At 37.7% G+C, this 15,207-nt stretch overlaps 1 protein-coding gene across 4 annotated transcripts in view; it reads right to left on the reverse strand.

Moving 5' to 3' along the window:
* LOC145985867 (E3 ubiquitin-protein ligase SIAH1B-like) overlaps positions 1-15,207 on the reverse strand; it is a 55,963-nt gene that overhangs the window by 14,191 nt on the left and 26,565 nt on the right. For 2 of the 4 annotated variants that reach the window (XM_083119974.1, XM_083119975.1), the window contains exons 3-4: positions 7,413-7,481; positions 4,101-4,189 (exon numbers count right to left, since the gene is read on the reverse strand). The exons of 1 other annotated variant lie outside the window; for it this stretch is intronic. In XM_083119974.1, coding sequence (XP_082976100.1) covers positions 4,101-4,189; positions 7,413-7,447 — 124 coding nt within the window. In that variant the 5' untranslated portion in view covers positions 7,448-7,481. The remainder of the gene's footprint in view (positions 1-4,100; positions 4,190-7,412; positions 7,482-15,207) is intronic. One more of the 4 variants, XM_083119977.1, reaches the window with a different exon arrangement.

Genomic DNA, 15,207 nt, shown 5'->3' on the forward strand with positions numbered 1-15,207 from the left:
GCAGTGACACGGACAAGACATATGCAAACGGTACAAGGAAAGGCTGGGGCAATAACAAATGAAATAATGCGGACAGTATGGAAATTGGAGAAATACGATATACATTTTGTGGAAAAACTGTATCGTACAATTATTAATAGGGACAATAGGGTACGGGTTGGAGTGGAGATATAGGGAGCAAAGGGGGGCGATGTACTAAACAGAATCCAATGCACATTTTACAAGAGGGCTTTGTATATCAGCATGGGCACTGCAAACTGCGGCGTACTACGGGAACTTGGACTGGTAAGGGAGAATACGTGGGGTATGTTCAGAAGGGTTAAGTACTGGGCGACATTAATATCGAGAAGAGAGAACTCGGTAAAAGGGCAAGCGCTGATGCAACAGGTACAAGGGGAGGAAATGGAAAGATGGGCGAAAGAGATCAGAGGTAAACTATACGAAATTGGACTGGGATGGATCTGGGAGGGGGAACACGTCGACCAGGGGACATTGCAATTAGTGAAACAAAGATTAGAGGATATAGATAGGGCAGGAAATAATAGCGGAATGTGAAACTAAGAGATCGCTCGAACTCCAAAGAAGGGGACCGCGGGAATGGGGACAAGTAGCGTACATCAAGAAGGTGGGCATGGTGGCAAGAAAGGGGTTGGCATGGATGAGGCTAGGGGGATGGAGAGACAATACAGTAAAACATGAGGAAGGGAGATATAAATGCGTATTATGCAATGGTGATGATGGGACATATTCCATTTTAAACTGTAGATTCAGTACCGATTAGCCTAACCGGATAATGTGATTTTACACACATCGTTTTTTGTTTTCTGGAAATAGTTGCCCTGTCTACAAACTAGTGGCGTACCAAAGGCATGTTATTTTGGGGGAAGGGGTCCTAATTTCCTTTGGTCCTGAACTTTCTTTCATTTTGTTTAATGTGTGGTTAATCCGGCAAAATACGAAAGTCTTGATAAAAAGAATTTTCCCTCTCCCAGCGAATTCCACTGCACGACACTGATAGAAAAGTAATTTATGGTTGAACGCAGGGACGTCGTTAGGGGGGGCACGCGGGGGCACTGGCCCCGGCAAACGTCCACCTGGCCCCGGGAAACTGTTCTGTATTTGCTGGAATTTTTACTTTGATGATAAATATTGCAAAATAATTCTTCAGTAAATTTTGCTTGCAGTTTGAAACACTTCTTCAATTTTCAGTAGCACTAACCCAAGCAAGGCATTTCTTTCTTATTTCCCTGTTTCTTGCTTGTTGAACACAAACAGATGTATTGGCATAGGATGCAGTTAATGGTTTTGTGGTCCGCCCCGGTCAGGGAAGTCTGAGACCTTTTGAAAATGCACTTTTCCTCCCTGCTGCACACCAGATCCAGGAATCCCCCAAACCCGCACTTTCTCTTCATCTGGCCCTGCACTGGCTCCATGGGCGCCGAAAGGACGACACAAACCGGAAGATTTAGCTACGGTGGCTACAACTTTCTGCGTTAATTATTTTATGGTTCAGAAAAGATATCCCCATTCGTTTTAAATTATAAGAACAGAATTCTATTGCTTGTCCCTTTTTCGGAGCAGGAATGAATGACATAGTGGTTCTTCTCACATGCACTCAACGCTCCTGCTAATGACCTGCCCTGCAAGGAGTGTTTGTGATCTCGTTTTCCTACATCGCGAGTAAAATGTCGAATGAAAAGCTGCCATATTGTCTTCCTCTGGAAACAATGGATCAGGATCGACTGATCGACCAAATGTCCAACATATTGACGTTCTAAAAGAATCTGACTACCACACAAGATCCTGGGTTCGACTCCCAGGGTGGTTGATCTCATGTATAATGAAGAATAAACCACGTTTCAATTAAGGAAGGAAACTTGGTATGTAGCAATTGTTTTTTAATATGATCATGAGTTATGGAGAAGCAAATAACTTATCAAGCATTTTCTGTTTCTATTTTTTGTGCAGTGGTTAACAAAGTGCATTACGATGCCAGGGGTCCTGGTTCGAATCCCGGACTGTGCGTATGTGTTCTTTATGATGGTCCTCTCATCAATTTCACATCACTCATTGTCATCTTCACGATTAGCCAAAAAGTGTCAGAAAAGCGAAGTAAAATAAACCAAATCAATCATTTATATATTTATATATTACGCCGCTTTTCTATCTCTTGGGTTAAATGCGACGATGAGGTTGAATGATGAGCCGAAGGAATGACGATGGGACAGACATGATACAACCATGCATGTCCAATGTCCGAACCTTGGACCTCTGGTTTTGTAGCGTGTTATACTCAGTGGAATTCTTAGGAAGAAAAACTGTAAAAGTAGGGTGAAAAGAAGCAAAGTTGTACGATGCATAAAAAGCCATGTTTAGTTCTAAAACCTTCCAATTATCGAGTTCGTGTTTTAAGTCCACTGTATGCACAGTAAGGCTAATCGGGGATCCGAACCACTATATGCCTCCACCGGGTATCAAATCCGGGACCCCTTGATTGCAAGGCGGCGACGCTACCACTGCGTCATCGAGGAGGCCAAGAAAAACTTGCAATTAGTCAGTAAAATTAATATCGAGGGACAAGGCCTGTGAAGAGTTTTTTTTAAAATTTGGTTGCACGTAGTCATCACATCGAATCCCATAGTTTCGAGAGCAGAATTTGCTTCCATATCGCTTTCAAGTACTTCCCAAATTGTCCTCACGATGTTGGAACAGCACAGAAATTTTGGAACTAATACAAGCAGGCACATGCCCAGGGAAGGGGCTTGGTAGCTGCAGTCCTTTCCCGAAATCCTACAAATATCTGATTTTAATAATGTGTAATAGTAATTAAATTTACTTCATTAACAGGATTAAACATCTTGTATATGGTAGTTGCAATACAACAATAAATTCATCTTCAGCGCATTTACCCCTCCCCCCAACCTTTTCGCCATTAGCTGGTGGCTGCCGATAAGGGATAAGCCTCTTCCGAAATCAAATTCTGGCTACCGGCCTGACCACCAGCGATCGAACCTTGAACCTTTCGATTGATTGATTAATTGAACTGGTGTTTTATGTCCACTTTATGCACAGTAAGGCTAATCGGGACTAGACCTACAGTTTAAAGTGAGATCCGAACAACTATGTGCCTCCATCGGGAGTCGAACCGGGCCGGTTGTTGAACCTGCCGAACCAAAGACGAGAGCGTAATTATTTGAGCGTGTGGGAACTTTGTTTTATCCAGTGCCATCATATATTCAGTTTTCCACACACAAATAAGATTAATTTTAAGAAATAATAAGAAATATAATTTCTTATCGTCATCATTTCCCAAGTGAACAATCAGATGCCATAGAAGACTTGGGCCCGCCCTTTAACTAAGAGATGCCGGATTCGATTCCGGTATGGACTGTATACATGAGATGCCTAGCTTGAACTCATTACGCACACATTTCATATTTGCACTGTTGCCAATACTTGTAAACCTGGTTCCAGCACTTTATATCTAAAACCACGGAAAAGGGTTTTATCTACTTCTCAATTTTTCTCCAGCAAATTTACAAATCTAAAGACTAATAACATTGTTCTTGGTGTATAAGTCATTAAGCTAATGAGTTCATTCTGCATTTAGTTTCCCGAATAATGGCTGTGTATTTCGCGAGAGTATATCCGTAGACTGTTGGGGGCTACAGAAGAAAATGATGTCCCTTTCCAATTTATTGATTGATTGAGTTGGCGTTTTAAGTCCACTTTATACACAGTAAGGCTAATCGGGACTGGTTCTAGTGTAAAGTGGGATCCGAACCACTATGACCATCCACCGGGTATCGACCCGGAACCCCTTGATTACAAGGCAACGATGCTACCATGCGCCACCGAGGGGGCCCTTCATCTTTTTCTTTCCAAGACTATATATATACACACACACACACACACACACACACACACACACACACACACACATTTATAATGAATGTATGTATAAAGCATAGGCCTATATGGTGTAGTATAAATAGTTTGTTAATTTATAATACTTTGATAGATAAAATCTTACGTTTGGGCCCCCCCAAACTGATCAACCTAGCTACGTCCCTGGTTGAACGTCACAGATTTACACTCACCTTGGTCCACAGCCTCGTTGTTGTCGCCCACAGCATCGTGCAAACGCTTCCCAGCCATATTTCTCTCCGAACACAATACGGCAATTCCCCTGAAAATTAAACAAAGAATGCATTGATCAGTAGTACCGTGTTGGCCCTAAAATGAGCCCCACTTTTTATCAAAATTTCAACTGTGAAAAGCTAAGGTGCGATCTTGGCTTTTACGAAGTGAATAGTGGTCAGTCTCGGTAATGACAACGTTGATGCCAGTGAGTAGGGCAGTGCGAGGCAAAAAGTGGCAAAAATTAGGTATTCAACTGCCCCATCTAATCGCGCCACTGACTCTGTCAAAATTATCTATTGTTTACTTTTCACCGAATGTTGACGCTGTAGTGAATTTAGTGTTTCATATGAAATAATGTTTTCACTTCATGATTTCATTTTTTAATTAAATGAATAGTGCATTTCAACTATTTTGGATTGAAATATTTGTTGAGCACTATTTTTTTTGTCTGTCTCTGTGTGCGTGTGTGTGTGTGTGCGTGCGTGCGTGCGTGCGTGTGTAGCACTTTATTTAGAATACAATTTCCGCAATTTTGGATATTTTTAAGTATGTAAAAACAATCCATGAAGTCAAGAAAAATCAGATTAGTTGCTCGATTGGAAGCATGAGCGTCCAATAAACTGATGATATACAGCATGCAAACAATTATTTTTATCTTGCACGATCCCCCCACACCCTCCCGAACCACAGTAGGGTAGGTTCTTAATGAACATAGTGTTCAGGAGCTTGCGCGAGAGAAGGTCCTTAGTCGCAAAGATAAAAGGAAAAAAATATCTGGAGACAAAATGGAAAACTCATTATTTGGACGAATTTATATAATTTTCTGAGAGAGTTTTGAACTGAAGCCAATAAGGATAATATAAAGCCCAGCAAATATATAGAAATGAGTTTTGCAGATTTTTTTAACTTAACGTAACAACTTAAATAAATCATAATTCGTAAAAAGATGGAGGATTTGAACACACATTACGCATAATATAAGAGAAGGTTCAATAACAAAAATTTTCAAAGAAGATATTTTGTTTATTTCTCTATAGACCCAACATCTAAAGAAAAAAATAAACCACAACAACGGAGCTAGTTAGTTTTATGACATGACAGATAATTGATTGATTGAGTTGAAACGTTAAGCAGGAGTAGAAATTGATTAACAAAAGCAGGCCCGTAGCGAGGGGTAGGCTAGGGGGCGCTGAAGTCTAGGACGCCAGTCATGCTTTTGTTAGAGAGACAACAAAATCAGAATATGCGTCAAACTTGGCAGAGGTAAGGATAATATAAGATTTTGCTCCAATGAAAGCAAGAAAAGTTAAATTCAAATTATTTTCTTTCTGAGATATCAGTCGGATTTTAAAATATTTTGTAAATTTTACTTAAATGTACAATACAAAATACAAAACACTCTCCAGGAACCTCGACGAGGAGAATTGCCACACATGTGACAGTAAGCCGCATTAGTGTATGGAGAATTTTACATCGCAATTCACTCTACCCTTACCACCTCCAACGAGTTCAGTGTCTCAGTGATACGGATTGGGTTCCTAGAGCGACGTTTTGTCAGTGGATGCAACACCAGGTTGTACTCAACCCTCGTTTTGCAAGTAACATTTTATTTACAGACTAAGCGGGGTTCACACGCGATGGTATTTTTAATTTTCATAATTCTCATGTTTAGAGTGTACTAAACCCACACCACATCAGCAACGTTTCTCATTGAATGTGTGGTTTGGGGTACTAAGTGATCGTCTCATTGGACCACACATTCTGCCAAGAAGACTCAATGGACCGAGGTACCTTCGGTTTTTGCGGCATGATCTTCCAGGATTGCTTGAGAATGTTCCCCTTGATCCACGTCAGAGTATGTGGTACATGCATGATAGAGCACCGGCACATTTTGCTGCCGCTGTGAGACTACATCTAACACGCAGATATCATCAAAGATGGATAGGTCGAGGCGGGCCTGTACAGTTTCCTCCAAGGTCACCAGATCTAAATCCTTTGGATTTTTGTGTCTGGGGTCACCTCAAAAGCGTAGTGTACAACACTCCCATTGACACGGTTGAAGAACTGGAACAGAGAATTGTAAATGCTTGTGACCAATTCCAAAATGATCCGAAGGTGTTCGAAAGATTTCGAAACTCAATGCGGAATCACGTACAGTATTGCATCCAGATGGAAGGACGACACTTTGAACACCTTCTTTAACAGGTACAAGTGTACAGTAATTGTAACGTAGAACATACTAAAGTAGTGCTGTATTCCTTGTTAAAGTAAGTAGAATGTTTAATAAAAGCAATGAGATCTCCTGATTTTTCATACTGTATTATTGGTATTTTACCAACTAGGACGACTTTTACAAAAACTGAAGTCAGTGACGTCTTGTACCCACACATTCGCGATTATCTCGAAAACGGTTCGTTTGCAGACCCATGTTTACTAAGACTTTTTTGCTTCTATTATCGTGTACTTGCACCTGCAGTTTGCGTTATTACTTTTGAGACACCCTGTACATAGTTTACAACGATGTATTTTTCTTTTCAAGCAGAGTTAAATAATTTATGTTAGACATTTTTCTACTGAGAACCTACCGCACACATCATTTATTTTAATTATAATTATAATAATTTTAATAATAATAAGTTTCGATCTAGATTTATATTCTGGTAACTGCTAGAATTTTCTGTTTCCCAAAGTAGCAGAAATAGTAAGTTTTTAAAAATGTCTTCAGATACTAAGAGTTAACTGAAATATACTTAAATATACTAAACTTTTTTTAAAAATCAGAAATGCAAATTACGAATCTTCGAATATTCCCTATGCCTATATTATTTTTAATGAATTTTTCTTTCTTCATTTCAAAATTTGTAGGATGTATATATTATAAACCATGGCATTAAGAAGAAAATATCCAAAAACGCATTAGTCTACGGGCCTAAAAATAGATTCAATAACGGAGGCAAAATCAAACGTGGAATATAGACTAAATTGTAATGAGTTTTAAAAAATTAAAAGAAAATATATATGTTTAGAATCATCTAAACAAAGGAATCCACAAGAAAGAATTTAATGATACAAAGCTTGATAATGACTTCTGGTTTCAACAGTAGGCCTCCTCGTTAGTGGTAACGTCGTCGCCTTGTAATCAAGGTTCGATGAAACATTAAATTGTAGGTCCAGTCCCGATTAGCCTATCTATGCATAAAGTGGACTTAAAACAAAAAAATGAAACTCAGAAAAACTTAAACAAAGTAGGCATATAGTATATGTCTTACCTTAATGTCTGACTGACGACAGTTCCAAGGATCATTTAGAATGCTTCCATAACGATCGACAACAATGAGCTGCAATTGTATCGATACTGTTGTTTCATAATTTTATCATTGTCGTCATTGTTATAATTTGCTTATAGCCTATCTTTCTATTTTATATATGTTAAAAATTGTTCTGTAGGATTACATTAACAAATTATATAGTGTACTTAAGTATACAAGATAAAAGAGATAACCAAATTACAAAAAAGTGGCATTAGAGAATTACACAACTAGAAAATGTTATACAAGCATTTTGCAACTATACTGCGGAACAGAAAAATTCGAGCCTCAAGGTCACGCCTAGTCAGGGCGCTGTTGCCATGTTGGACTCACGCTCTCTCCCTCGGATTTTATACTTTACGTTATTATTTTACACTTTATGCTTAATGCTTTAGTAGTGTAATTGATGCTACTATTGGCGCGATAAATGATGAACCCCCCTCAGGCAGATTTGCCTACACTTAAAACTTGCTCAACATGCCCATATGAGCTTTTTGCTCAAGTGTGGTACTCCGTCTAATCCAAGATTTTTGTAAAAATGCCCTCAGGAATTTCCTGTGAAATGATGAGCCCCCTGAGATTGATTTGACTACACTTGCAAAAGCCACATCTGTGAGATTGTTGTCCATAATCTTGTCAAAAATATACCCCTCTTGATATTTTTTTTGGCTACACTTAAAACTAAGCCAAGATACACACACACACACACACACACACAAAGCACATTGTTGAACCCAACTGATATTTTTTATTAAGTATAGAGTTTTGATTTGAACCCCAAGAAATTTTATATAAATACCAAAGCCAAAAATATTCACACACATACACACACTAAATATACAAAACACACTGCTGAACCCAACTGATATTTTTTTATTAAGCATAGAATTTTGATTTGAACCCCAAGAAATTTTATATAATAAACCAACAACAAAAATGCCTAATCAAAAATATTGTAATCAATGCAATAAGAATATATCCAGCCCCAATTGGGTTAAGCACCAAAAGAATTGTAATCCAGGCAAAAGCAGAATTCTCACAAAAACATGCCCAAAATGCTATAGAAAATATAACATGAAATATTTCACTTATGCTTGTTCTGCACAGTCATCAACATTTCCAAACAAAATTGAATGGAAATATTTGTGTGATTGCCCTGTATAACTTAGATTGCAAGGCCATATTTTGTAATTTTCTAGACCAGGAGCTAGACCCTGTGCACCAGAAACGGGCCATAAAATGCCTCTCCACAAATTATGTGAGCATCATGGAGCACACAATACACTTTACAATTTTGAGAATCTCAATTTAAATTCAGGAACAAGAGATTTGGATTTGATGTATCTGGAAATATCCCTTTTTTCAAAAAATGTTTGCATCTTGAATCAACCTGCAAACAATATTACATGTTAGGCTGGGCTATCTCAACAGCAGAGGCATGCAGCTTAGTGGTTTCCCGCACTCACACTCTGTAAATACATTCCATGATTTTATTATCCTATTAAAGCACCCAATGCTGCAATTTTTAAATTTTTGCTGAAGAAGATACATGATTATCTCAGTCATGTTCAACATCTGAGAATTGTATGCATCAAAATATTGCAGGTGATGATTGAAATCTGCACCACTATACAACATCTCACTATCTGTTGTGACAAATTCTGACCTATGGAACCTGTCCAGATGCATCAGCAAAAATCTGAAATGTTTCCAGTTTGAGCTCTGATTGGGAAGGATCTCAAAATCATAGAATCTCCCCACACTTGCATGATTTGAAAACCATCCGCCATAATAGGAAAAATCAATATAATAATAAAAAAACAACAAACTGTCCCACAATTCTCCTGCAAGAATTATACTTGTGGCACTCAAAATCAGTGATGTATCTCAAGTTTAGATATTTGAAGCTTTGTGTGCTGTGCAGTGCCCAGCGGAACTCTGTCTTATTGTTGATTGAAAATATTGAGAATCTAATTTTGAAATCAGGAATAAGAGATTCAGACCTAATATATTTTGCAACATTTCTTCTATCAAAAAATGACATGTAGCTATTACTCCAAGAATATGTGAATATTGCTCCTACCCAAAAAACTGTGCACAAGACCCAAACTGAACAATCCCTGTTGTGGAAATTGGTACTCACAACAAAATCCAACCCAGAATATATGAATCCTACGTTTGTAGTTATAAACTCAAATATGTCAAAATAACATTTAACAATATTATGATTGAGTTTGAACTGATCAAAGGGCATATATAAATTGTACATGCATTTGTGAACCAAGTAATTGTTCCTGAAGCCCAACAATTCTCTTATGTGTGAATTCAACCTTTCCCAAATATCCCAGATTCAGGAATCATACAATTCTGGCATATCTATTATCATAGATTTATCAACATGACTACTGTTTATTCTTAATTTTAATAGCATCTGGAATTTTATCATAATCTACATATATACTCTGCTCATCCATGTTGAAATTGACGGGTGTGCAGGGCTTATTGTAGAGGCCTGGATCCTTGAATTTCTTACCCTGTTGCATGTTGCTTGGGGGCTGATCGATCTCAACAGGTTCTATGTTGAAATTGCCGGGTGTGCAGGGCTTATTGTACAGGCCGGGATCCTTTAATTTCATATCATGTTACATGTTGCTTGCAGGTTGATAGATCTCAACAGGTTCTATGTTGAAACTGCCGGGTGTGCAGGGCTTATTGTACAGGCCGGGATCCTTGGATCTTCTACCCTGTTGCATGTTGCTTGCAGGTTGAATTCATGTCCACTGTCAAGCAACCACCTGAACTCTGTTTCATTCCTAACTGCAAACAGATCATATTCCCGACAAGTCAGAAAAAAAAAAAAACAAGCCTGAAATCACACAGCAGTGAATCTGATTTTATGTATTTTGAGAGGTTCCTCCTGTCAAAAAACATTCCTACATTAACTGCTCTATAGATATGTTAAGATTTGAAGGTTGCAGAAAATTGCACCTCAAAGGTTCAAGATATCTTAAATCATGAAATTTTATCTTCTGGCTCAGCAGATACAGAATAATCTCATTTGCATTGATAACACTTGTGATGTATTTTCCTCCCCTAACAAAATCCACACCAGAAAACACCAAGCCTGTATCTGTAGTTACAAATTCAAAATCATCATAAGATTTCAAATGAATATCACAATTTAAATGTTTCCAGTTCTCAGATATGTTAAATGGGATATTAAAACAATACAGTGCTTCAAAATATTTTGTTGTGAACCAGTAATTTTTTCTGTAACAATCATAAAAACCTACAAAGAGCCCAACAATTCTCCTGTGCAGCAGATATATGTATTGTTCCTTCCTGCCCAACAATCCCAGATGCATGCTTCCAAATTCACGGCCACAGTCAAGCACCCACCTGAATTCTGTCTCATTTCTAACAGCAAACACATCATATTCACATAAATTGGAAAATACAAGCTTGAACCTATCTACAAGTGATTCTGATTTTACATATTGTGACAAGTTCCTTCTGTCAAAAAACATAGTGCAATCAGTGCTGTGTGTCATCCCTCTAGGACAATGACACATTCAAAAATGCAATGCTGTAATTTTTTAAGGGCATGTTCAACACTATGCCTGAGGATATTGTTCCTCTGCTGCTGATAATCTCTGTTTATTTCCAAATCCCACTGCCGGGGATACATGTTTGATTGTTTGCATTGCGGGATTGATTCCCACTGTACCAACCTATGTATGTATTATTGGGAGTTTAGATAATTGTTTCCCGCACCTGCATGTTTCATTCCAAGAGGTTTTGTCTAGGCACAGTGCAAGGCACTTACTGCTGCAATTTCTGAATTTTTGCTTCAGAAAATACAGAACAAGCTCATTCAGGCATTTGTGCTTTAAATACCCAACAAGATCCGGGTGGAAATCATCTGCACTGAACAAGTGCCCATCATCTGTGGTCACAAATTCAATATTCCTATTAAACAGATTGGGATTGGAAATTATTCTGTTCAAAAATTTAAAATGCACCCAATTTAAGCTCTGATCAGCCATGAGCTCTAAATCATAATCTTCATACCCATCACAACAATTGCTGTACCAACATTCATCAAACAATTTCAACCTGCAGAAATAATAATAGCTCCCAGTGTGGTGATGCACAAACAATCCACAAATTCTCTTAAACTTGTTGTACATACATTTTTCAAACTTGCTGATGCTCTTCAGTGACAAGTATTGAAAATTCTTGTCACTATCAAGCACCCAGTGCATTTCAGTCTCATTCTGAACTGTAAACAGGTCATACTCGGACAGGTTCAGGAACCTAAGCCTAAAATCCCCGACAAGTGATTTAGATTTAATGTATTTTGAAATTGATATATACTTGAATGAGATTATTATGTATTTCATAAGAGAAAAATTCAAACACTGTGACTCTGATTGCATTGCAAAGATTCTAGGTGGGAGCAATCTCTGCGGAACATGCAATTGTGGGAAACAATTATCTAGATTAAAAATTTAATTTCAGATAGAGCAGAAACAGCAGAGAGAGAGCAGAAACAGCAGGGAAAGCAGAGCAATGGGAGAAAAGATTGAATCAAAAGTATGGAATTTTTTGACAGAAGATCTATTTACAAATACATAAAATCAGAATCACTTGTTGGGGATTTCAGGCATAGGTTCTCTGGACTCTCTGAGCATGACCTGTTCTCTGTGCAGAATGAAACTGAGATGCAGTGGGTGCTTTCAAGTGATTTTGCTTTTCACTACCTGTCCCTGAAATCCCTGACAAGATTTGAAATATCCATGTTCAATACATGCAAAAGAATTGTTGGATTTTTTGTGCATTATTCTGTAGAGTGTTATCATTGGCATTGTGGATTTGCAATGTATGATGATTACTGGTACAACAATTGCAATAAGAATTGTTTTGTGCACAGAATGGACATAATTATGCCGCAGAGTCTAAACTGGGTCCATTATAAAATCTCAAACAGAGTTTATGTGGACCTGAATCCTCTTGAATATGTCACTACAGATGAGGGCAATTTATACCTACCTGAAGATTTTAAGCCAGGCATGAGCAAATTTTTAAAACATACAAACTTCAATGAAATTCTCATGTTTAAGTTTAGGCAAAAATTTAAAAACTCTGAGCATGAATGCATATGCCTGTCACTTGAAGCACACAACATACAAAATACATGCCAATGCGGCAGGGGATTGTTCACAATGCCATTGTGCCTGTCATAATGCAGAATTTTTTGACAGGAGATCAATTTCAAAATACATTAAATCTAAATCACTTGTCGGGGATTTTAGGCTTAGGTTCCTGAACCTGTCCGAGTATGACCTGTTTACAGTTCAGAATGAGACTGAAATGCACTGGGTGCTTGATAGTGACAAGAATTTTCAATACTTGTCACTGAAGAGCATCAGCAAGTTTGAAAAATGTATGTACAACAAGTTTAAGAGAATTTGTGGATTGTTTGTGCATCACCACACTGGGAGCTATTATTATTTCTGCAGGTTGAAATTGTTTGATGAATGTTGGTACAGCAATTGTTGTGATGGGTATGAAGATTATGATTTAGAGCTCATGGCTGATCAGAGCTTAAATTGGGTGCATTTTAAATTTTTGAACAGAATAATTTCCAATCCCAATCTGTTTAATAGGAATATTGAATTTGTGACCACAGATGATGGGCACTTGTTCAGTGCAGATGATTTCCACCCGGATCTTGTTGGGTATTTAAAGCACAAATGCCTGAATGAGCTTGTTCTGTATTTTCTGAAGCAAAAATTCAGAAATTGCAGCAGTAAGTGCCTTGCACTGTGCCTAGACAAAACCTCTTGGAATGAAACATGCAGGTGCGGGAAACAATTATCTAAACTCCCAATAATACATACATAGGTTGGTACAGTGGGAATCAATCCCGCAATGCAAACAATCAAACATGTATCCCCGGCAGTGGGATTTGGAAATAAACAGAGATTATCAGCAGCAGAGGAACAATATCCTCAGGCATAGTGTTGAACATGCCCTTAAAAAATTACAGCATTGCATTTTTGAATGTGTCATTGTCCTAGAGGGATGACACACAGCACTGATTGCACTATGTTTTTTGACAGAAGGAACTTGTCACAATATGTAAAATCAGAATCACTTGTAGATAGGTTCAAGCTTGTATTTTCCAATTTATGTGAATATGATGTGTTTGCTGTTAGAAATGAGACAGAATTCAGGTGGGTGCTTGACTGTGGCCGTGAATTTGGAAGCATGCATCTGGGATTGTTGGGCAGGAAGGAACAATACATATATCTGCTGCACAGGAGAATTGTTGGGCTCTTTGTAGGTTTTTATGATTGTTACAGAAAAAATTACTGGTTCACAACAAAATATTTTGAAGCACTGTATTGTTTTAATATCCCATTTAACATATCTGAGAACTGGAAACATTTAAATTGTGATATTCATTTGAAATCTTATGATGATTTTGAATTTGTAACTACAGATACAGGCTTGGTGTTTTCTGGTGTGGATTTTGTTAGGGGAGGAAAATACATCACAAGTGTTATCAATGCAAATGAGATTATTCTGTATCTGCTGAGCCAGAAGATAAAATTTCATGATTTAAGATATTTTGAACCTTTGAGGTGCAATTTTCTGCAACCTTCGAATCTTAACATATCTATAGAGCAGTTAATGTAGGAATGTTTTTTGACAGGAGGAACCTCTCAAAATACATAAAATCAGATTCACTGCTGTGTGATTTCAGGCTTGTTTTTTTTTTTTTCTGACTTGTCGGGAATATGATCTGTTTGCAGTTAGGAATGAAACAGAGTTCAGATGGTTGCTTGACAGTGGACATGAATTCAACCTGCAAGCAACATGCAACAGGGTAGAAGATCCAAGGATCCCGGCCTGTACAATAAGCCCTGCACACCCGGCAGTTTCAACATAGAACCTGTTGAGATCTATCAACCTGCAAGCAACATGTAACATGATATGAAATTAAAGGATCCCGGCCTGTACAATAAGCCCTGCACACCCGTCAATTTCAACATGGATGAGCAGAGTATATATGTAGATTATGATAAAATTCCAGATGCTATTAAAATTAAGAATATACAGTAGTCATGTTGATAAATCTATGATAATAGATATGCCAGAATTGTATGATTCCTGAATCTGGGATATTTGGGAAAGGTTGAATTCACACATAAGAGAATTGTTGGGCTTCAGGAACAATTACATGGTTCACAAATGCATGTACAATTTATATATGCCCTTTGATCAGACTTCAAACTCAATCATAATATTGTTAAATGTTATTTTGACATATTTGAGTTTATAACTACAAACGTAGGATTCATATATTCTGGGTTGGATTTTGTTGTGAGTACCAATTTCCACAACAGGGATTGTTCAGTTTGGGTCTTGTGCACAGTTTTTTGGGTAGGAGCAATATTCACATATTCTTGGAGTAATAGCTACATGTCATTTTTTGATAGAAGAAATGTTGCAAAATATATTAGGTCTGAATCTCTTATTCCTGATTTCAAAATTAGATTCTCAATATTTTCAATCAACAATAAGACAGAGTTCCACTGGGCACTGTACAGCACACAAAGCTTCAAATATCTAAACTTGAGATACATCACTGATTTTGAGTGCCACAAGTATAATTCTTGCAGGAGAATTGTGGGACAGTTTGTTGTTTTTTATTATTATATTGATTTTTCCTATTATGGCGGATGGT

The sequence above is a fragment of the Lepisma saccharinum genome, chromosome 3, assembly GCF_977018435.1.
Source record: "Lepisma saccharinum chromosome 3, izLepSacc3.1, whole genome shotgun sequence".
Taxonomy (NCBI): domain Eukaryota; kingdom Metazoa; phylum Arthropoda; class Insecta; order Zygentoma; family Lepismatidae; genus Lepisma; species Lepisma saccharinum.